Here is a 23,719-nt window from a genome sequence, read left to right as displayed (position 1 = left end):
CTCTAGGGTTGGATAACTCCATCCCCTCCAACATTTCTCCGATGAAAATAGGGACATCCTAAGGAAAAGTGGGATCAAATTAGAAACTGGGATAGCTTCTCTAAATCAGGGACGTCCCTGGAAAATAGGTACCCTTGGAGGGTCTGACACATTGGTATCACAGACGAGATACATTGCCCACAACAGTCATTGATTGAATACTACTGTATGCAAGAGGATGTCACAACATTTTGGATTGCTTCATCTGGCAGCATATTAAATGTACATACAAACATGCATGAAAAACGAGGGGGGAAATTTCAACTCGTGTTAACTGCTTACCACTTCTAGCCCCCGCCCCATTCTCCATTCCATGTGGCATTTTATGTGTCACTTCTTGCATCTTGATGACTCAATGGAAAAATGCCCATGGTTTTGAAACCTCTTTTAGAATCTCTAAACTCCATCTACTCTTCGGGTGCACAGAGGGAGGATTTTTTGTGGGTTTGAACTGACCTTTAACTTGCTGTAATGAAACACTGTAGACAAATTGCATTGACTTAAGAATTTGTCTGGAGGCTTTGTTGATAAAGACTTCTCTGCTAGACCATGGCATTAAGCATAATGGCATACTTACCTTCCTCGGAAAAGTGTTTCCCCTTTCTGAGATAAGGTCTGGTCTTAGTTAGAAACTGGACAAATCTTTGGGATATTGCAGCCTCATATACTGTAACTATAGCATGTGTAATGCTAGTCAATGCATGAAGTAATTAATACCATAGATCTGTATTGCTAGAATCAGCTAGGTCACACCTCTCACCTGGAAGGAACTCACTGAGATTGGACATGCCTGAGGTTGCTTGCTACAATCTCCAACTGCATGCTTAGAGCTATTTCATCTTGTAGCCCAAGATTTCTGCCTGTGTTTACTTGCTGCTGCATGAATAAATGCATGAACTTGAATTTTGGAACTGTGTAAGTAAAGCATTGTTAAACTTACTAAGCTGTGTAGTTTGTTCAAGGGTAGAAACGGAAGCTCCAGTAGCAAAATAAATGGGACATTAAAAGTGTAAGAGCCTAAATCCCCACACTACACTGATGCTTGTTTTTGTGACTTTTTTAACTCTGCCAGGGGCTCTCTCTGGCCAGAGAGTGCGTTTAGGTGTGTGCTTTGGTTCTAGGGATCCAGCCAAGTCTTTGTTTCAGCCCCTCATACTGTGCATTTTCTGTCCATTTTCTACCTTAGATCAATGAAGTAACTGCTTCATCAGGAAAGGATTTTACTGCGGCTCCTTCTAAACTTATTCAGTTTGATCCAGGTAAGCTCTGCCTCAGAGGGCAGTAACTTGAAAATTAATTAATTTATTAAAAGTGGTGGTGAACAGGTAGTGTGATATAAACTGACGTTCAGTGCAGACAAATCAGAGGTACTGTGGTGAGAGGTGGGTTTCACCCTGTCTTAATGAGGATGCAATGCCCCATAAGAAGTGGGTCCTCAAGCCATTAGAGCCAGCCTCCTGGCTTTTTATTGTATTCTATATTGACATTTTTCAATAAAAAATGAACACCGGAGGTGCTGTGGGTTAAACCACAGAGTCTAGGGCGTTCCAATCAGAAGGTTGGCGGTTCGAATCCCCGTGACAGGGTGAGCTCCTGTTGCTTCGTCCCTGCTCCTGCCAGCCTAGCTGTTCAAAAGCACATCAAAGTGCAAGTAGGTAAACGGGAAGGTAAACAGCGTTTCCGTGCGCTGCTCTGGTTCGCCAGAAGTGGCTTAGTCATGCTGGCCACATGACTTGGAAGCTGTACGCTGGCTCCCTCGGCCAATAAATCGAGATGAGTGCCGCAACCGCAAAGTCTTCCACGACTGGACCTAATGGTCAGCGGTCCCTTTACCTTTACCTATGCTGACATTTTTCAATAAAAATTGCTTACAAAAAAAGAAAATGTTTCTTGCCGTTGAGTTTCTTAACTTTTCAATATCTTCTCATTTGTCCATATGTTTAAGTCATTATTGATATGTGTCTGTGTGTTCTTTGCTGGCTGATTTTACGTGGTTTTAACATGTAACTCTCTTGTTAAGAGTTCTGCCATTTTAACGTTTTACCATTGGTTGTTTTAATGGACTGCTTTTAACCACTTGCCACTCTGGGAAGCATTCAGAGTTGGATAGCAGGCAATATAATTAAAATTACAGCTTAGCTTATATATAAAGTGTTCCATCCAAGGCTGTGCACACTCACACATTTAAACTACAGTTCCCAGGATTTTTTTTGGGGGGGGGAAGTAATGTCCTTTTAAATACATGGTGTGGATGCAGCCCTATACACAGACTGAAATCATTGCATGTACAAATTGTCTTAAGGAGACAGGATCCCTGTATGTTCCTTTCATTTCTGTGACTGCCCACAAAGGGAGCCAACAGTCTTGTGGGAAGATTGTTGTCTGAACGGCTGATGTAACACATATATGTGATACACCACACGAACCTGCTCCATGACATAGAACATCTGTGCCAGCTTAGCACCTTTCTGGAGCATGGGCACTGGAATTTGGTCTTTCCCTGTGGTCAGTCCATGCTCTGAGACACTCACAATAAACTATGGCACCTTTGCAGAGCCCAGTCAGGGTTTAATGGTCTAGGAGGGTGGTAAGCATTGTCCTTTGCTTTTAACTTCTAGAGCTATAGTCTGCCAGCTTCTCCTTCAAGGTTGTGTGAGAAGTTTTGCCGCTTTCGCCAAGGCTCTTCCCCTCCCCCCACTTTTTTTTGCTTCCTTTGAAATTTCTCTGATCTTTTGCCCAGGCGAGAACCTCAGAATTGGCTTTGCAATTTTGCACGATGCGAAATTCAGTGGCGATCATGGTGTTATATCCTCCGACAGATGTTTGCTTCCATCAAAACTCCTTGGACCTTTTACCTAACAGAAACCTCCAGTTTTGCCTCAGTATTAGTGGCAACTCTGATTCCCATCTCAATCTTCCTCCTGTGTGATTTTCCGATGCGGCTATATGCCACACTAGTTACCTTAGTTCATAGACAGTGTGATGCCAACAAATTATGTGGTATTTGCAATGAAGACTCCAGCTTTGCAACAAAGTTCTTGACGCTGAAAACAGAACTAGTCGTGGATGATTGATAATGACAATATTTCAAAACAATAGTGGATTCTCTGTAATTAAGATTTCAAGATGAGGAGCACTTTTTATTTCTTTTTGAAATTTACATGACGATCCGGCCCTTCCCCCTGAACTGCCTGCTATTATTTCCCACTCTATAGAAAACAGATCTTTGTTACTGTGTGAATGGAATCATCATTGCTCAGGAACAAATTTGGTCTCTAGTTAGTGTTATTTGGAAAAACCACAGGAGTCCAATCAGTGGGCAGGAGCACAATGGTACATACAAGCTAGTCTGTTGTAGCTGTAGACATGTTAATTAATATATTTCTTCGACACCTAGGTTGATTGAAAAAGCAATTAAAGTGTAATTAAAATGTTTACTTCTGGTAGGGATGTCAACCAAGATGTGGAATATAGCAATTACCTATGACGGATTAGAGGAAGACGATGAGGTCTTTGAAGTGGTTCTCATCTCTCCTGTGAATGCTGTTCTTGGCAGTAGGACAAAAGCTGCAGTGAAAATTTTGGACTCAAAAGGAGGTATTCTGTTTTGATCTTCTTAATAAAATCTGGACCAATCTTGGCTGATAAGCGACTTATTTTTCAACACATAAATGTTGTTGCTAGCACTTACCTTCAGATCAAAATGCTTTGTGTTTTTATTTAAAAAAGAAAATAGCCTTGACAGTTTCAAACCTTTCCTCCTTTGGCAATGTCTATTCTTCTTCTGCTTAGGAAGCACAGCTTGAAGGAATCAATGAGAGCAAGAGGGGAAAACAGCACTCCCCCCTCCCCTCAAAAAGAGCTTTTCCTAATGGATGAGTTTGATTTTTGGCTTGCAGCATTGCTTTCATGAGAAGCCCCTCTTGAGGAACTAGTGAAGCTTCCCCTCCAAACACACACACTTTTCTATTAACTATAGAACTTTTTCACTTCTTGGACAGGCAGTGTACTCAGGGGAAGTCCCTAATTACTATCATATCTTTCTAAAAGGCCATATTGTTAATATCAAAAAACACATTTGCTTAATGTACTGGCTGATTTTTAAAAGAAGAATTGCTGGGACTCATCATGGTGTTGTTGTTTTTTAAAAAAAGATCCTTAAATATTTGCACTCCGGTTGAGCAAGGGAGATCCAATGTGCAGAAACAAGTGTCTGTAAACAGTTTCTTTTGCGTGGCTGGTAATCGTGATCCCGTATTGCATCTAATTGTGCATCTACATCATGTGAAGCATTTGAATGCAAGATGTGCACTGTGGTTCCCATTTGCACTTCAGAGTGGGGACAGGGTTGTGTTGAGCCATCTGTATTTTAAGCGGGGTGGGAATGCAAATTCCTATCCACTGACTCAGACCTGTAGTTATGTACCCACAACTCTAGCAGGATTAGGGGCACATTAGTTGAAGCTCAACAACTCTGAAGCATGGGCATTGTTTTGTGCACAAGACTATATAACGGGCCCATTCCATCTCCTCGCCTGACTGAAGACCATTTGTCTACAGCAGAGGGAATCTGCCATACTCTTCCCCGAGATGTAGAAACCCCTTCCAAACTACTGTGGTACCTTGGGTTAAGAACTTTATTCATTCTTGATGTACGTTCTTAACCTGAAACTGTTCTTAACCTGAAGCACCACTTTAGCTAATGGGGCCTCCCGCTGCCGCCGTGCCACGATTTCTGTTCTTATCCTGAAGCAAAGTTCTTAACTCAAGGTATTATTTCTGGGTTAGCGGAGTCTGTAACCTGAAGTGTCTGTAACCTGAAGTGTCTGTAACCCGAGGTACCACTATATTTGTGAATGGTACCTGGAATGTAGGCTAGCGGTGAGGAACCTTTTCACATTGCCTTTGGAGCAACATTTTGAGAGTCACATGCCAATGGTGAGCAGGGTTGGGGCAAAAATAGTTGAAACAACAAATGTAAATTTTAACTTTGTACAGCAGGCTAGTTCCCCCCCCCCCAACACACACACACACACACACACACACTACTGCTTCCCTGACAAGGAGGAGGCATTGCTGGAATTCAAGGTCACATTCCAGCTAGACAAAACCATGGGGCAGGGCTGGTGAGGGGCTATGGCCGGGAGGAAGTGCCAGGCTCCAGACAGAGAGGCACAGAAACCTAGTTATTCCAGGTCACCTTTCCTAACAGTAAAGCTAGCTTTGAGACCCTGAACAGTTTCTGTGGATACCTTTATTGATAAGCTATTTTAAATATGTCTTAATGCATTTTTATCTTGTTGTGTATACCACCTTGTGAATGCTATGCCCTAAAAAGCAGCCTTGACTATATGTAAACCCAGGTATTGCAGGTTCAGTCTGAAGAGAGAGTGTGGTGTCATGTTTAAAGGTACTTTGACTAAGAAAGGGCTGGGGAAGATCTGGTCCATGAGCCAAAATCACCAGGACAAGGCAGATGAAGAAGAAGAAGAAGAAGAAGAAGAAGAAGAAGAAGAAGAAGAAGAAGAAGAAGTTGTTTACTATTTGTACCCCACCCATCTGACTGGGTTGCCTTTGCCACTCTGGGTGGCTTCTAACAAATATAAAAGCATAATAAAACATCAAACATCAAACTTCCCTCTACAGGGCTGCTTTCAGATGTCTATGGAATGTCATATAATTATTGATCTCTTTGACATCTGGTGGGAGGGCATTCCATAGAGTAGGTGCCACTACTGAGAAGGCCCTCTGCCTGGTTTCCTGTAGCCTCACTTCCTCACAATGAGGGATCCGCCAGAAGGCCCTCAGAGCTGGACCTCAGTGTCTGGGCTGAACAATGGGGGTGGAGACGCTCCTTCAGGTATACAGGGCCAAGTCCGTTTCAAAGGGCTTTAAAGGTCAGCACCAAGACATTGAATTGTGCTCAAAAACATACTGGGAGCCAGTGTACTGGGAGATCTTGGTTCAACTTCCTGCTGAGACCATGGAGCTCACTGGATGACCTTGGATACATCAGACACTCTGAGCCTGACTTACCTCATAGGGTTTTATAAGGATAAAATGGGGAGGGCAACTCCTGAGCAATTGGTGTGCACAGTGGCCTTGCAGATGCCTGGCTCCAACAACGTCAAGTACACTCAGAGGGAGAAGAATAAGTGGCCTTTGCTCCACCATGGAAACCTGATTCTGGTCTATGTGCATATGCAATTTAAGAAACAAAGGATGTTGTTGTTGTTGTTGCTTAAAAATAACTTCCTTAGAACTTCTAAAATTCCTTTTAAGTTGGCAGATAAAGTTCAGAAACAAGGACTTGTTAAGAAAAGAAAAACAACAAATCAACATCAGATGAAAAATCATCTTACTCCTAATGACAAGCTGTTTCATCGCCCACATCAATGTGACCAGCTATCTGTTTTATATAAAAAGAACTGACCATCTGCCATCTTGTTTGCTTTCAGGTCAGTGCAGCTCATTCCACTCCTCAAGCCAAAACATTCACAACTTATGGATGAAAGGAACATTGCTTCCAGGCCCCTCTTCATCTTCCAGGCATGGCACTGTTCATTTGGAAGGGATCCCATTGCCCGCTTCCAAAGAGATGGTAGTGCAGAGAAGGGACAAATTACCAGAATTCAACTTGGTGAATCTTGCAAGGAGCCGGCTAAGAGCCCTTGGAAACGGCAAAATAGTAAGGATTGCTTCTCAAACAGTGGGAGGATACAATTATTCCAAAGTTGTGTGTGTGTGTGTGTGTGTGTGTGTGTGTGTACTTCTGCATGAAAATCTGACGTGATTTAATGATTCATTTTTGGCAACAGTCAGAGATGACAGTCAAGAGCAGTAAAGGTTTTGTGACTGGGACATTCTTGGCCTTGGTGTACCCATTTATTTTGTCTTGCTATGGGTCAAACAGATGTTGCTGAAGTAGGGGTTTTTTTTAAAAAAAGGCAAAGTCTGAAAAACCAAAGATGTCAGTGCAATTGACATGCACATCATATGACATGATGCTCCTGCCGTGTCACCTTCATGTCTTTAGGAAATTTAAAGTCTTGTGGTGGGAAGAAAGAAGATAGTGAGCAAAATCCATTCTAGATAAGGCTCTCTTCAAATTTTCTATGCAGATGTTTCCTGGGGTTTGGGGGTCTACATAATGGCCACCTGGGGTCCACATTTCCCCCCTGCCATATTTAACTAGCTGCCTGGCATTGCATGGGAATTCTAAGAAATTTTGAAATCAGAGGTGAAAATCAGTGCAGAATTTTGAAAGGTTCAGTCTGTCACCTTAATTCAAAGTGGCAACCTCAAGTTGAGTTTGGCAACTATATATTGAGGGGCATCCAAACCTATGGGGGCCAGACAGACAGACAAACCACTTTCCAAACTACAGTATATAGTAGATTTGGGGATTATTAAAAGCCCGCCTTTGCAATTAGAAATTGCTCCAAGTGATAACAGAAGATAAAACTAACCAAATTAGAGACAAGATGTTTAAGTGTTATGGAATTGTAAGAATCACCATCATCACCATCATCACCATCCCTGCTTTTGGAGTTTAGAATGTTCCCTAGGTCAGATTGGTTAATACCCAAATGTCTTACTTAACCTTTTACTTAACCTGGATGCGTTTGTTCTATAGGTATTTCTCTAGAGCAGGCATGTCCAAAGTTTGGCCCAGGGGCTACTCTGGCACGTCAGTTTATCTCAACAACTCAACAACTCCAATCCTAAAAAAAAGGTCAACAACTTTGTTCGGCCCTCATGCACGTTCACTTCATAAAAACTGGTCCTCTTTGAAAAAAGTTTAGGTTGGCAACCTAAGGCCCATGGGCCACAAGTGGCCCATGGAGGTTGTTTAACCGGCCCATGGACCCCCACCGCCTGCTCAATCGGCTCCCGTGCGCCGTTCTAAACCTGGTAGATGAATTATTAGTCAGCCCCGTGTGTGTGTGTGTGTGTGTGTGTGTGTGTATGACACTCAGGTTGTCACCTCCACTCCCGCCATTTCACTAAAGTACAAAAATCATATTTTGCTTTTGTTACTAAGAAATGCTGTCAAAATTCGATCTTCTTTTCTTTCAGGTTCGTCCTTCTTTCACTTTTAGAAATGACACTGGCGTCTTTTTTAAAGTAAGAACATGATTTTGCAGCAACATACGCCTTTAATCCTTCTTTTTTTATATCTTACCTGTATATACAACCTGATTAGCAATAGTGACTGAGTTTTTAAAGTTATATTCCATTTTAAAGTCATATTCCATTTTACCCTTTTTCCTTCTAGACACATGATGGTAGTGTTTTTAAAGAGGCTCTGCCACTAATCATGTCTGAGACAAGATGGAGGTGAGAAGTGCAGGCCCAGTTTTAGCTCTTTTAAGAGCAAACATGGTACAGTGATACCTCGGGTTAAGTACTTAATTCGTCCCAGAGGTCCGTTCTTAACCTGAAACTGTTCTTAACCTGAAGCACCACTTTAGCTAATGGGGCCTCCTGCTGCCGCCGCGCCGCCGGAGCCCGATTTCTGTTCTCATCCTGAAGCAAAGTTCTTAACCCGAGGTAATATTTCTGGGTTAGCGGAGTCTGTAACCTGAAGCGTATGCAACCTGAAGCCTATGTAACCCGAGGTACCACTGTATATTAGAAGGGCAGGTATGTTCTCCCTCCCCAGCTCCTATACCCAAACAACCCTTCCTTCAGATGATTTTTCTTCCAGTGAGAAGTGAATATAGTTGACAGAAAAATGACGTCATGGTAGACCACCAGGGTGAGGAGTTTAGCAACTCCATTTGCATGCTCTTCTTAAAATTGGGCCTTCACTCCATTTTATACATGATTTGGGGCAAACCCAGCTTAAAGATGTGATTGAACTGTTGTCATGTGTAATTTGAGCCTTAAAGACAGCTTGTATTTAAAAACTCTCTTTTTAGTTCTGTGACCAATACAACTTTGGAGCTGACTAGTGAGGAATTATCCTTTCTCTCCATCTGCTTTTGTTGTTTGTTTGTTTGTTTGGTCATTCTTTCTCAAGTACCATGGAATGGCAGTGCTCAGAGTGGAGGATGACAACCCATTGCCTAACAAAAACAAGATGGCAGCCACGTCAGTAATTAACCAAAGAGAGCCGAGGAAAAATATGGCTCCCCTCAAGAAAATGGAAGTTCCGCAAGCAGACTCTAGCATTCCGGTATCTTCTATTACCTGTTTGTTTATGCACTGTATTCTGAAAAAGTTAAAAACCCAAAAGATGAATATTTAAAATGACATTAAACACACACACACACACACACACACACACACACACACACACACATATATATACGAACGTTGGAGGCTATACACCACACCCCCTCAACAGTATTTATAGGAACTCAAACACTGAGATCCTGCTCTGTTCCAGTAACAAGAAGCCGAAAGCACCAGCCTGAAGATGACGAGTGAGACCTCGTCGAAACGTCGCCTAGACACCCCAACTCTTACACGGGAAGACACCCGAAGACACCAAAACCTGCATATATATATATATATATATATATATATATATATATATATATATATATATGGTGTGTGTATATGGGTGGGTGGGTGGGTGTGTATATATCTTCTGAAAACAAATTGTTCAGCTTAAGAAAACAGTAAATGCAGTGAAGTTGTGGAGAATATTCCAAGGACGTTCCTGAAAGACCTGAATCACAAATCTTCATTGATTTATTCAGGGATATCATATTTGAGATTGTACAAACATCTGTTAGCAAAAATCTGTCCAGCACAATGCTTTTAAAAAGCTATGCAGAACATTAGCATTAGAAATGCAAGAGACTGCCTTGCAGTGCTGGAGACGGAGACTAAAATAAAAATAAAAATTGATTGTTTTGTCCTTTTTTGCCAAAAATCCATTTCTTTTTCAGGTCCAGAGCCTTTCCTTTCCAAACAGATGCACGCCAGATTTGAAGGGTCTCTTGCATTTTGAAGGAATCACTCAGAAGATGTTTCAGTGTGATGGTCATTCCTGGACTCTGTGGAGTAATGCAGACCAGGTAGAAATATGCTAGATGAATGTTTATTTTCAAAAAAAGGAAAATAAAATAAATAAAACACAAACTTTAAATTTGTCTCAAAGTAGCCAGTTTTCAGTAAATCAAAGCAGGATTGTAGAAGCAGACAGATATATATAAACTGATTTAATGGATCTGTTTGGTCATGATTCCTTTGTCCCTCTGTTGTACTAGGGCTGCAGGTGCACCATACATTCAAAGCACACAAACCCCACATAAAGACCCCTGACAACTGTAGTTTGTTGATAGTCCTGGGAATTGTAGGTCTGTGGTGGGTAAACTACAGTTCCCAAGATTCTTTGGGTGAATAAATGCTTGCCCAGCCTCAGTCTTGCTGTCACCTACCTCACCCAAGTCCCATCCTGACAGCAGTGTAAGGAGGGCAACTTCATGGCTCTACCCCATGCAACGGTCACCTCCAGACTTAATTACTGTAACTCACTCTACGTGTGGCTGCCCTTGAGACTGACCCAGAAACTCCAGCGGGTGCAGAATGCTGCGGTGAGACTCCTTACGAGGTCCTCGCCATGGGATCACATTCACCTGGTGATATACCAGCTGCACAGGATCAAGTTTAAGGTGCTGGTTTTAACCTTTAAAGCCCTATACGGCCTAGGACCCTCGTACCTATGGGACCGCCTCTCCTGGTATGTCCCACGGAGGACCTTACGGTCCTCAAACAAAAACCTCTTGGAGGTCCTGGGCCACAGGGAGGTTAGGCTGGCCTCAACCAAAGCCAGGGCTTTTTTGGCTGTGGCCCCCGATCTGGTGGAACGCTCTGTCACAAGAGACTAGGGCCCTGCAGGACTTGACATCTTTCTGCAGGGCCTGCAAGACAGAGCTGTTCCACCAGGCCTTTGGCCAAGGCACAGTCTGACCCCCTCCTTCAGTAATCCTCACAGAACTCTAGCCCAATGGTTGACATTAATTTGATTTTGAATTGATTTTAGAATGAGTTGATTTTAGAATGCTGTGTTACTTTTATTGTTGTTAGCCATTCTGAGCCCAGCTTCGGCTGGGGAGGGCAGGATATAAATAAAATAAATTATTATTATTATTATTATTATTATTATTATTAATCTCTAGGGTCACTGCTGCAGCATTCAAGAATATATTTCAGAGGGTTGGACTAGATGACCCTTGGTGTCCCTTTCAACTCTATGATTCTGTTGTTGTTACTTGGGAAAGCAAGCAGTGGTTCAGGACAGAAGGGGTCATGACAAAAGCTGGAGGAGGTTGAACCCTCCAGCTGATATCCAAATGCCATTGAGGGAGCAGCCAGGGCCCAGATTTTCTGAATTCTCTGAGCTAGCTCAGCTTCCAAAGGACACTTCTTTCAAAAGGTGGGAACACGGAAGGAAATAATACTGAAATGAGACCATCTAATTCTAGGGTATTAATGTGATTACCTGCCCTCCCGGTTGGACCCATCATGATGGAAGCTGCTACATCCTGATCACCGATCCAAAAGTCACGTGGACCGTAGCTGCCCGGGATTGCAGGGAACAGTAAGGAGCTCTTATATATGTGTTCCCTGATGTTTAATGTCCCATCCAGTGTGTTACTGTAGAAATGATACTCTTGCCAGTAAAAGTTAATACCAAAGTTAGATCTGTTTTTCCAAAGCTTTAGGGAGGATGCGAGGGATTTCAGTGTAGAGGGTAGGTGGTTAAACCCCTATTCCAAAGTTCTATTTGCAGTTTGTTTGATCAAAGCCATTACAGCTTAAGCATAGTTTCACACACACACCCTTTGTTTAACAAAATGTAGATAACGGTACCTCTGGATTGTAAATAGAACCTTATACAGTGGTACCTCAGGTTACAGACGCTTCAGGTTACAGACACTTCAGGTTACAGACGCTTCAGGTTATAGACTCCACTAACCCAGAAATAGTACCTCGGGTTAAGAACTTTGCTTCAGGATGAGAACAGAAATTGTGCGGTGGCAGCAGGAGGCCCCATTAGCTAAAGTGGTACCTCAGGTTAAGAACAGTTTCAGGTTAAGATTGGACCTCCAGAACGAATTAAGTTCTTAACCCAAGGTACCACTGTAACGTGTACATCACAGCTTGTCTCACAATACAGTGGAAGCTTGGTTTTCAAACCTAATCCATTCCGGAAGACCGTTCGACTTCCAAAACGTTCGAAAACCAAAGTAGGCATTTCCGGAAGCATTTACATCCAGAAAACTCAACACGGAAGCCGCATGGCACATTCGGCTTCTGAAAAGCATTCGAAAACTGAAGCAGTTACTTCCAGGTTTTCGGCATTTGAAAGCCAAAACGTTCGACTTCTGAGATGTCTGAAAACCGAGGTACCACTTTATGTATCTTTTCTCAGCATGCTTTCCCAATATTCCCCCCCCCTCCAAAAAAAAGGGTTTTAGTGACTCTCAGTTTTGACGTTCATTATCCATATGCTCATTGAGATATAGTAACCGTACATCACCCCTTTATCGGCAGAATGGATGTTTCTTCTGGATAGCTCAGTTGGTTATAGCGAGGTGCTGATAATGCCAGGGTTGCAGGTTCGATCCCCATATGGCGCAGCTGAATATTCCTGCATTGCAGTGGATTGGATTAGATGATCCTTAGGGTCCCTTCCTACTCTACAAGTCTATGATTCTGAGTCTAAAAATCCCTCTCTCCTTTGCTGAGCTTAGGTACCATGGCAGTTTAGTAAGTGTGGCTTCTAAAACACACATGCAGTGGCTGTGGGACTTCAGTGGAAGAAGACCCTTCTGGATAGGTAGGTATACAGTACAACAGACTGTCTACTCTTAGGCCTCTGGCCCATATTTCCCTCAAAATATATAGCAACAAAGTTGACATTTTTCCCCTCTCCTGGTCTTTAGGATGGTAATTTCCAAATACCATTCTTTCAAAACATTTCCCTGCTTAAATTATCTTTGATGCTGTTCTGTAGAAGGTGAATTTCTGGCCTTCCAGGTTTCTGGCACTGAACTTCCAAGCTCGCTAGCTCCATCCTTGGAGCTCTTCAGTGGTTTGGCCTTTCTCCCAGCCAGCTTCATTCTTCTGGAGCTTTTCCCTCCTGCCCTAAGAGCTCATGGCAAAGCTTCATATGGCTCAGGATCTAACGGGGAGCAGGCCTTAACCAGATGGCTTCACAGCCCTGGCCAAGGGTCAGTAGCTGGAGCCAGTTGTTGTAGTTCCCTATTACAGGTACTAAATCTACACTTAAAGCAACTTTTCCTATCCTATTTCCCCTGCTAGTTTTACGTTTTAAATTAGAGCTTCCCCAATGTATAACCCATTCTTTGGATTTGCAAGCACACCATACGTTTGAAACACATTCAGATTACCCATCCACCAAGAATCCTGGGAACTGTCATTCATCCCCCCCACAAAGCTACAATTCCCATCACCTTTAACAAATGTCCGTTCCCAGGATTCTGTGGATGTGCTTTAAATGTATGGTATGCATACCATTCTACATTTCTCTGATGAAAATAGGGACATCCTATTTAATAATAATAATAATAATAATAATAATAATAATAATAATAATAATAATACCCCACCCATCTGCTGGGTTGCCCCAGCTACTCTGGGTGACTTCCAACATATATAAACCATAATAAAGTGTTAAATACTTTTTTTAACTTGTTTTTATAAAGGGCTACCTTCAGATGTCTTCTAAAGGTTGTATAGGTCCTTATTTGCTTAGCTTGGGGAGGTCTCAGAACTGCCTACCCTCCAACATTTCTCCAGTGAAAATAGCAGCATCCTAAGGAAAAGCGCGTGGCACTGTGGGTTAAACCACAGAGCCTAGGACTTGCCGATCGGAAGGTCGGCGGTTCGAATCCCCGTGACGGGGTGAGCTCCCGTTGCTCGGTCCCTGCTCCTGCCAACCTAGCAGTTCGAAAGCACATCAAAGTGCAAGTAGATAAATAGGTACCGCTCCGGCGGGAAGGTAAACGGCGTTTCCGTGCGCTGCTCTGGTTCGCCAGAAGCGGCTTAGTCATGCTGGCCACATGACCCGGAAGCTGTACGCCGGCTCCCTCGGCCAAGAAAGCGAGATGAGCGCAGCAACCCCAGAGTTGGTCACGACTGGACCTAATGGTCAGGGGTCCCTTTACCTTTACCTAAGGAAAAGCAAGACATTCCAGGTTCAATTCAGAAACAAGGACAGTTTTTGTAAATCTGGAACTGTCCCTGGAAAACAGGGACACTTGGAGGGTCTGGGTATGTATGCGGCCTAAGAATATTTGTGAGAGACCAGTCAAGTTGTTCTGAACACTTTGTGAATTATATGATGGTCAACTTGCACATCTGAATTTGTTACAGGCTTCAACGACAGAAGAAATCCAGGCCAATTCAGATGGAATAATGGAGACCGTGCCGCTTTCACAAACTGGGGGAAAGAGCCCTCACATCTTTCAAAGAAAGGAAAGAACTGTGTTTTAGTACAGCAGCGGGGGAAATGGCAAAGAAAGAACTGCAAGAAGGGCAAAGGACACAATTATATATGCTCTAGGAAACTGTAAAGACAGCTGATGCAAACCTCATCATGTATAAAAATAGATATATTTATTTATAGCCAGGGGTGCTGAAAGGGCATGAAGGTAGGGAGTCAGGTGACCTATTTGTAATAGGTTTTTATAGGAAGGGTTTAAAAATTGATAGGGGGAAATGTTACACTGTGACTGATCTCTTTCCAGGGTTTGTGGTATATCGAGTATGAGTGAAGAACAAGCCTTGTTTGCCCCAGAGTTATTTTCTACCAAGTCTCTTCCAAGACATATAAAATATGAAACAGCTAGAGAAGTTGGTGGAGGTTGAGGTTTTTTATATTAAGCCATATGTTACTTGCCTTGTCTTTCCTGAACTGGGTACTCTACCCCTTACAACACTGCAATTGTTTGGTTTTGAAAGGGAAACAGCCATGGGCATAGCCAGGATTTTGGGGAGGGAGACAGGACCTCAGATTTGTATTGATTTTGATTGATTCCCCACCCCCACCCCGCTTGGCTACACCCAGGGAAACAGCCAGCATTCTGTTGGTCAAAGTTTATAAAAGATACATGATAATGGCTGCAGAAATTTTGGAGCTTTAAGAAAAAAAAAGAAATCAAAATTACTTCCCTTCCTCTTCACACAAATTACTTCACTTCCCCTTCACACACAGAGAGGGAATATGGAAGTGGGAACATGGTGAACTCTTTCGAATGACGATTTCGTGTTGCTATGTTATGGTAATACGCCCAAAGCTGTAATACTTCTGTGAGATTTTAAAAGTTTACATTATGATAGTAACCGAAACTAAAGTGGCACATGGAGAGAACTCCAGTGGTAAGCCAGCAATATCATTATAAGTAGGGACACAGGTGGTGCTGTGGTCTAAACCACTGAGCCTCTTGGGCTTGCCAGTCAGAAGGTCGGCAGTTTGAATCCCCACAATGGGGTGAGCTCCTGTTGCTCTGACCCAGCTCCTGCCCAACCTAGCAGTTCAAAAGCACACCAGTGCAAGTAGATAAATAGGTACAGTGGTACCTCGGGTTACATACGCTTCAGGTTACATACGCTTCAGGTTATAGACTCCGCTAACTCAGAAATAGTGCTTCAGGTGAAGAACTTTGCTTCAGGATGAGAACAGAAATCGTGCTTCGGCGGTGCAGCAACAGCAGGAGGCCCCATTAGCTAAAGTGGTGCTTCAGGTTAAGAATAGTTTCAGGTTAAGTATGGACCTCCGGAACGAATTAAGTACTTAACCTGAAGTACCACTGTACTGCTGTGGCAGGAAGGTAAACGGTGTTTCCATGCTTTCTCGTTTCCATCACAGTGTTCTGTTGTGCCAGAAGTGGTTTAGTCATGCTGGCCACATGACCCGGAAAGCTGTCTGTGGACAAACGCTGGCTCCAACCCCATAGTTGCCTTTGCCTGGACTTAACCATCCAGGGGTCCTTTACCTTTTACCTATCATTATAAGTGTGACCTGTCAGCCAAGATGATTGCAGCATTAAAGAATTCCTAGAGAAATTGTATTTTTTTAAAAATAATCAGTGATATGCTGCCCTAAGAAAGAACATAAAAAAGCTGCGGTAGATCAGGGCAATAGCTCACCTAGTCCAACATCCTGTTAGCACAGCATTCTCCCCATCTGTAATTCCCAAAAGTGCTCTCCCTCCCTCTGTGGTAGTAAAGGCAGCCATCAATAGCTTTACCCTCCATAAATCTGCATAATCCTCTTTTAAAGCTATCCCAAGTTCCTGACCATCATCACTACCTCTCCCTTGAGTAACTTCCACAGTTTCACTGTGCATTGGGTGAAATGGCAAACCCAAAGCTTCGTTTGCTTTCTGTCCTTCACTTGTGGTTTCTCTTCTTGCCTCTGCCGGGCCCCAGCATGGACATACAATGGTACCTTGGTTCTTGAACGGCTTTGTTGATGAGCAAATCAGCTCCCGAACGGCGCAAACCCGGAAGTAAGTGTTCTGGTTTGCCGACGTTTTTCAGAAGCCAAATGTCTGATGCAGGAAGCTCCTGCAGCCAACCAGAAGCCACACCTTGGTTTTTGGTTTGGGGAGCCGAACAGACTCCTGGAATGGATTAAGTTCAAGAACCAAGGTACCACTGTAGTCTTAGTTTTCAAGTGTGGGCCAGGGAAACCCGTTTCTTCGAACGCTTTATTTTTCCTCTTTCTGAGCCATGTTAGTAATGTGGACTGCAGCAGAGAAGGGAATTGCCCCTGTAAGAAACACTAATTGAATTTGGAGGACAAAACCAGAGAAAACACCACCTCCCCAAGAGAGGTATGACATGTGTCAAACCCCTAAAGATGACATCGTCTTGTTTAGTAGTAAGGACATTTTACCATGCATCAGCCGACCACGTGTTGTATGATGTGAAATAAAATGGTGATGTGTTAGGGAACCATTTTGGAACCCTGGCAATGCAGAAATGGCCTGATGAACTGGAACAGGGGAAAAGAGAAGGGCAGGGCTCCTTTTTTAAGCTACAAACCCACAGTTCATCAACATACAAGCAAGCCTTTAATATACAACATCTCAAACAAGAATAATTTCCCAGATGGAAGCGAAAAATGCCATGTTAAATTTTGACATAAATAAACATGTAATAAGAGTCATAAAATTACATGTAATCATAAATTCTGTGCACAATTGTTTCTCCTCTTAAGACCGTTGAAAAGAAAAATTGTTATTATTAGATGTGCACATTCTTTCCTGAATGCTCAAGAAAATGTTGTTTATCAACATTGTGGTTTGGTTTTATTTAATAAAAGGTGCTAATCAACTTTTATACCCCTACACACAGCATGCAATATGTACCATAATTTACTGTAATACTTAGAGTGTTAATAAAAAAAATGCTCTTATAAATGGATGTCGGCTATAGAGTTATAATCTTTCAACATTCCAGAGTACTATAAATGCGGTTTTGATACAGAGTCCACTAAACCTATGTGGTGACACAATCACTGGCAAATGTGCTGCTGGAGAGAGGGGTGGACAATTTGCAATGGGGGAAGGTGCTTAATCCTTCCTCTACCAGTCATAACCCCCCAGCTGGATTTTCCAGATGCATTATCCCCTTGTCAAATGGACAAAGCTGCTGCATGGAAGTGGGGGGGGAGGTTGTAGGGGGAAAAGGAGGGCAGAAAAAGTGCTAAGAACCTTGTTGTTGTTTAGTCGTGTCAGACTCTTCATGACCCCATGGACCAGAGCATGCCAGGCACTCCTGTCTTCCACTGCCTCCCACAGTTTGGTCAAACCCATGCTGGTAGCTTCGAGAACACTGTCCAACCATCTCATCCTCTGTTGTCCCCTTCTCCTTGTGCCCTCCATCTTTCCCAACATCAGGGTCTTTTCAAGGGATTCTTCTCTTCTCATGAGGTGGAGCCTCAGCTTCAGGATCTGTCCTTCCAGTGAGCACTTAGGGCTGATTTCCTTAAGAATGGATAGGTTTGATCTTCTTGCAGTCCATTGGACTCTCAAGAGTCTCCTCCAGCACCATAATTCAAATGCGAAGAACCTTAACACTCTCTTTTCCATCGCAAAGCCCCTGCTACATTGCAGTGTAGAAGAAGCAAGCGGTGTGTTCTCAGCCCTCTGTTTCCTACTCCTCTCCAGAGCATGTTCTCATATTCATAGAATTGTAGAATTCTAGAGTTGGAAGGGACCGCAAGGGTCATCCAGTCCAACCCCTGGAATGCAGGAATACAAGTTTTGGACTACAACCCTTAACAATGCAATCCTCTGTGGGTTTATTCAGAAATGACTCCCACTGTGTGAAGAACATAGGCAGAGTTCATCTAGTCTTGCCTTCTGTTCTTAACAGTGGCCAAGTAGATGCCTTAATGGTAAGCTCACATGCAAAACCTGAGCACACCAGCACTCACCCTATTATTATTATTACTATTATTATTATTTCCCTGCCCATCTGGCTGGGTTTCCCCAGCCACTCTGGGTGGCTCCCAACAGAATATTAATATTAACAATAAAACATCAAACATTAAAAACTTTCCTAAACACTGCCTTCAGATGTCTTCTAAAACAGTGTTTCCCAACCGGTGTTCCGCGGCACACTAGTGTGCCGTGAGACGTTGCCTAGTGTGCCGTGGGAGGGAGGCGGGCGAGTCGGGCGGCGAGAGGCGGGGCGCCGGCGGCGAGCACACGCCGGGCGGCGAGCGAGCGAGCTCCCACATCCCATCGCCGCGAATGCAGGCTTTCGCTGAAGCCTGGAGAGCGAGAGGGGTCGGTGCGCACTGACCCCTCTTGCTCTCCAGGCTTAAGGAAGCTATCCCCCCAGCCGCGCAAGCTCCCAGAGCGATGCCAAAGCTGCGCGCACCTTTGCCATCGCTCTCCAACCCGTTCGGGGGGCTGGGGTCGGGGGAAGCTCCAGCTTCCCCCGCCCGCAGCCTCCCAAGCCCCAAGAGCGATGGCGAACGTGCGCACACCATCGCCATCGCTCTCTGACCTGTTCGGGGGGCTGGGGAGGGGGGAAGCTCCGGCTTCCCCCGCCCCCAGCCCGCGCAAGGTCCCAGAGCGATGGCGAAGGTGCGCACACCTTCGCCATCGCTCTCTGACCTGCTCTGCGGGCTGGGGACGGGAGAAGCTCCGGCTTCCCCCGCCCGCAGCCTCCCAAGCCCCGAGAGCGATGGCGAAGGTGCGCACACCTTCGCCATCGCTCTCCGACCTGCTCTGCGGGCTGGGGATGGGAGAAGCTCCGGCTTCCCCCGCCCCCAGCTCCTGCAAGCTCCGGGAGCAATGGCAAAGGTGCGCTCACCTTCGCCATCGCTCTCGGACCCTTTCTGGGGGCTGGGGGCGGGGGAAGCTCCGGCTTCCCCCGCCCCCAGCTCCTGCAAGCTCCGGGAGCAATGGCAAAGGTGCGCTCACCTTTGCCATCGCTCTCGGACCCTTTCTGGGGGCTGGGGGTGGGGGAAGCTCGGGCTTCCCCCACCCCCAGTCCCGCAAGCTCCGGGAGCCACTCTGGCTCCCATTCTGGGGGCTGGGGTCGGGGGAAGCTCGGGCTTCTCCCGCCCCAGCCCTGCGTCTGGGGGGGGGAATAATTTTTTCCCCTTTATTTCCCCCCCAAAATCTAGGTACGTCCTATGGGCCGGTGCGTCCTATAGGGCGAAAAATAGGGTAGTCAATATAGGCACAGAGTTAATTTTTTAAACATTTTCTAATGGTGGTGTGCCTTGAGATTTTTTTCATGAAACAAGTGTGCCTTTGCCCAAAAAAGGTTGGGAAACACTGTTCTAAAAGTCCTTGACATCAGATAGGAGGGCATCCACAGGGCAGGTGCCACTACCGAGAAGGCCCTCTGCCTGGTTCCCTGTAACCTCGCTTCTTGCAGTGAGGGAACTGCCAGAAGGCCCTCAGAACTGGACCTCAGTGTCTGGGCTGAACAATGGGGGTGGAGATGCTCCTTCAGGTATACTGGGCCGAGGCTGTTTGGGGCTTTAAAGGTCCGCACCAACACTTTGAATTGTGCTCGGAAACGTACTGGGAGCCAATGTAGGTCTTTCAGGACCAGTCTTATGTGGTCTTGGCGGCTGCTCCTAGTCACCAGTCTAGCTGCCACTTTCTGGATTAGTTGTAGTTTCCAGGTCACCTTCAAAGGTTGCCCCACATAGAGCACATTGCAGTAGTCCAAGTGGGACATAACCAGAGCATGCACCACTCTGGTGAGACAGTCCACAGGTAGCTAGGGTCTCAGCCTGCGTACCAGATGGAGCTGGTAGACAGCTGCCCACCTGTGATTCCCCAGCAACTGGTATTTGAAGGGATAGTGCCTCTGACAGGGGAGGTTGAACATAACCATTGTAGCTAGTAGCTATTGTTATCTTTATGCTTCTAAACCTGCTCTTCAGTGGGTGGGCATCAATACCACTTGTGAGAGCAAATTTCACAGTTTATGAAGTACTTCCTTTTGAGTGTAGTGAGGCTCCGAGAAGTACACAGGATTGCACCTAAAATGATACGCATGCACTTCTATAGATGAGAGACACTGCTTCTAAAGCAGCCAGAACCTTGTAATCTGGTGCTCTCGTAACCCAAACGATGTCCGTTAAGAAAGAGAAGAATCTGAAAAGGAGAGACTTTTATTTTCCCTTCAGATTGGAGGACTCAAACAGTTACCCCAAGTCAGGGTTTTCCAATGCTCCTTGAGGATTGAGATTTGGAGCACACATGCAGACAGTCCCAACATGCACTACTGTTCAAAAGAGTCAGAGAGACATTTGTAAGTTCTTCAAAATGAGAGTGTAAGGTGTGCCCTCAAATGGTTAAGGTATCTCCAGACCACCCAAAAAGCTCGGATGTAGAGCACATATTCTCCTTTTTCAGATGATCACTTGCCACCTCTGGTTCCACAAGCTGCCTTCTGCTTACACAAACATTAGATGTGTTTAAGATTGATAACTGGTGTCTTTCTTGAAAATACAAGCTATAGTCACATCCCCCCCTTTATGTTACATATATGAAGCTGCCTATGGGCAACAGTTTTTATATTTGTTTATTTCACATCCAACAGTGTTTTGAGCAATAAACTTAAAAGAGTGCACATTTATTATTATTATTATTATTATTATTATTATTATTATTATTATTATTATTATTATTATTATTATTCCCTGCCCATCTGGCTGGATTTCCCTAGCGACTCTGGGTGGCCAACAGTACATATAAAACATATTAATACATCAAACATTAAAAACAGGGCTACCTTCAGATGTCTTCTAAAAGTCAGATAGTTGTTCATTTCCTTTACATTTTTAAGAAAATGGAAGAAAAGTTCAAGGCACTCTGCTAGGCTAAAATATACTTTAAATCCAAACTAAAATGTATTATCGTTACTCATAACACTGCAAACCAAACCAAACCAAACCAAACCAAACACTAAGCATGCTTTTGAATCCAGCTGATTTCCCCCCCATTCACCCTCCGAACTCATTTCCTTCCAGTCGCTGAAGTTGTAATCCCTGTGTAAACAGCTGTCTGTGTATTCCTGATGCCATTTGGTTTTCCGAAGCACCCGGCTTGCTTTCATTTTGCTTTCCTGCTAAGGCGATCCACAATCCTGCTCACTCTTGCCAATCCACAATCCGATTCCACGGAGAGAGTGCTTTCAGACAAGCAAACCCAAAATAAGGCAGGATATGGAAACCAGGCTACAGTCTGTCAGGGGCGGCTGGGAGAAACTCTGCAAACCATCACAAACTTTCTCTCTCTGTGCCAGGCAGAGAGAGAGAGAGAGAGAGAGAGAGAGAGAGAGAGAGAGAGAGAATGTGTGCCAGCCACATGTCTGTCTGTAAAGCAGGATACAGTGGTACCTCGAGTTACATAAGCTTCAGGTTGCATACGCTTCAGGTTACAGACTCCACTAACCCTGAAATAGTGCTTCAGGTTAAGAACTCTGCTTCAGGATGAGAACAGAAATCGTGCTCCGGCGGCGCGGCAGCAGCAGGAAGCCCCACTAGCTAAAGTGGCGCTTCAGATTAAGAACAGTTTCAGGTTAAGAACGGACCTCCAGAATGAATTAAGTACTTAACCTGAGGTACCACTGTATATGTACACTTTGAGCTCCTCAAAGTGTTGGAAAAGTCGAGATATAAATGTTAACAAGAACAACACCACTACAGTTATCTGTCAAAGTGAGTTTTAGTCAATAAAAACTTAAATAATAAAATGGTGACACAGGACTCTGTTGTTTCCATTAGAACGATGGGGAATAACTATGTCAGAATCAGTTACTTTAATTGCTCTTTGCATTTTTGTTGTCTCAGCTTCCGAAGTCAGGAAGCAAAAGAGTAGCTCACTCTGCCATCTGCCCCCTGTAGTAGTGTATATATTTATAAAGACTTCAGTTATGATCCCAGGTCTTACGTGTATAGCAGCTGGGAGGTTCTTGCCCAGTGCAACTCCCAATGGCATTGTAAATCAAGCTGAAAATATATGGAGTTAAATAAGTGTCATGGGCGTAGCCAAGGCGGAACAGAAGGGCACCTGCCCCCCCCCAAACCTCAAAAAATATTGAAAAGCATTAAAAATACTCAATTAACTGAGGTTCTGCCCAGCATAAGACTGCCCTCCCCAACAAAAGTCTGCCCCTCATAATGTCCTCTTTTTGGGGGGGGGATTTATAATGGTGATCTCACAAAAAAGCTCAACAACTTTTTGGGTGATCGCCCCCAAAAGCCCCCCCTCCGAAAGAAATCCTGTCTACACCCATGATATGTATTGCATTAATATGGGAAGGTATCAAGACCTAAACTCCCGGGGATTGCCATTCTAAATAAAAAAAGATAGGAGGTACAAGTTATTGCCTGATATCAGTTGCTTATGGCGTGACGCATATTTGATCCTCATATGGATGACAGCTGCATGTTGGGTTGGGATAGATGACCCTCAAGTTCCCTTCTAACTCTAAGATTCTATGAATCTGTGAATAGTTAGATGAGATCTGTTGAAATTAAGGGACATGACTAATTTAGGTCTATTAATTTCAGTGGGTCTATTCTGAACCGAACTTAGTTGGAACTTAGCCCATGGTGATTTTTTTGCTGATTGACACAACACTTTCAGTTTTTATTTTTATTTTTGGAATTAAAAAGGAAGCGATGAGGAGTGTAAAGGACCTTGGCATAATATACGTAATACAGTGGTACCTCGGGTTACAGACGCTTCAGGTTACAGACTCTGCTAATCCAGAAATAGTACCTCAGGTTAAGAACTTTGCTTCAGGATGAGAACAGAAATTGCACGGCGGCAGCAGGAGGCTCCATTAGCTAAAGTGGTGCTTCAGGTTAAGAACAGTTTCAGGTTAAGAACGGACCTCCGGAACGAATTAAGTTCTTAACCTGAGGTACCACTGTATATGGTGATGTGCACAATCCTGCAATTTATAATCTCTAGTGTATGCTTGAAAGGCACTACTAGCATATGGCTAGTTCTCTAGTAATATTTGTTAAATCTTGCACCCTAGAAAACTAAAATAGCATAGGAAAGTAGTTTTCGGGCAAGTCCTCACTTATACGGCAAAAGCTACAACACGAATTAAGGACGCCTTTACATGGAAGTGATTTCTTTAGTAATAAATAGAATCTACAATAGCTGAGGCACAAGAACGAGCCTGCACCCTCCTC

At 44.0% G+C, this 23,719-nt stretch overlaps 1 protein-coding gene across 1 annotated transcript in view; it reads left to right on the top strand.

Annotated features, from left to right (window-relative positions):
* Window positions 1-17,454, top strand: part of FREM1 (FRAS1 related extracellular matrix 1) — an 84,475-nt gene extending 67,021 nt beyond the window's left edge. The window contains exons 29-37 of the mRNA XM_081176001.1: window positions 1,226-1,298; window positions 3,487-3,636; window positions 6,498-6,727; window positions 8,119-8,166; window positions 9,065-9,220; window positions 9,942-10,070; window positions 11,481-11,596; window positions 12,753-12,838; window positions 14,398-17,454. Coding sequence (XP_081032127.1) covers window positions 1,226-1,298; window positions 3,487-3,636; window positions 6,498-6,727; window positions 8,119-8,166; window positions 9,065-9,220; window positions 9,942-10,070; window positions 11,481-11,596; window positions 12,753-12,838; window positions 14,398-14,597 — 1,188 coding nt within the window. The 3' untranslated portion in view covers window positions 14,598-17,454. The remainder of the gene's footprint in view (window positions 1-1,225; window positions 1,299-3,486; window positions 3,637-6,497; window positions 6,728-8,118; window positions 8,167-9,064; window positions 9,221-9,941; window positions 10,071-11,480; window positions 11,597-12,752; window positions 12,839-14,397) is intronic.
* Window positions 17,455-23,719: the final 6,265 nt, after the last annotated feature.

This window comes from Podarcis bocagei (genome assembly GCF_964188305.1).
Source record: "Podarcis bocagei genome assembly, chromosome: 17".
Classification (NCBI taxonomy): Eukaryota; Metazoa; Chordata; class Lepidosauria; order Squamata; family Lacertidae; genus Podarcis; species Podarcis bocagei.
This window is presented reverse-complemented; position numbering and strand designations above follow the sequence as displayed.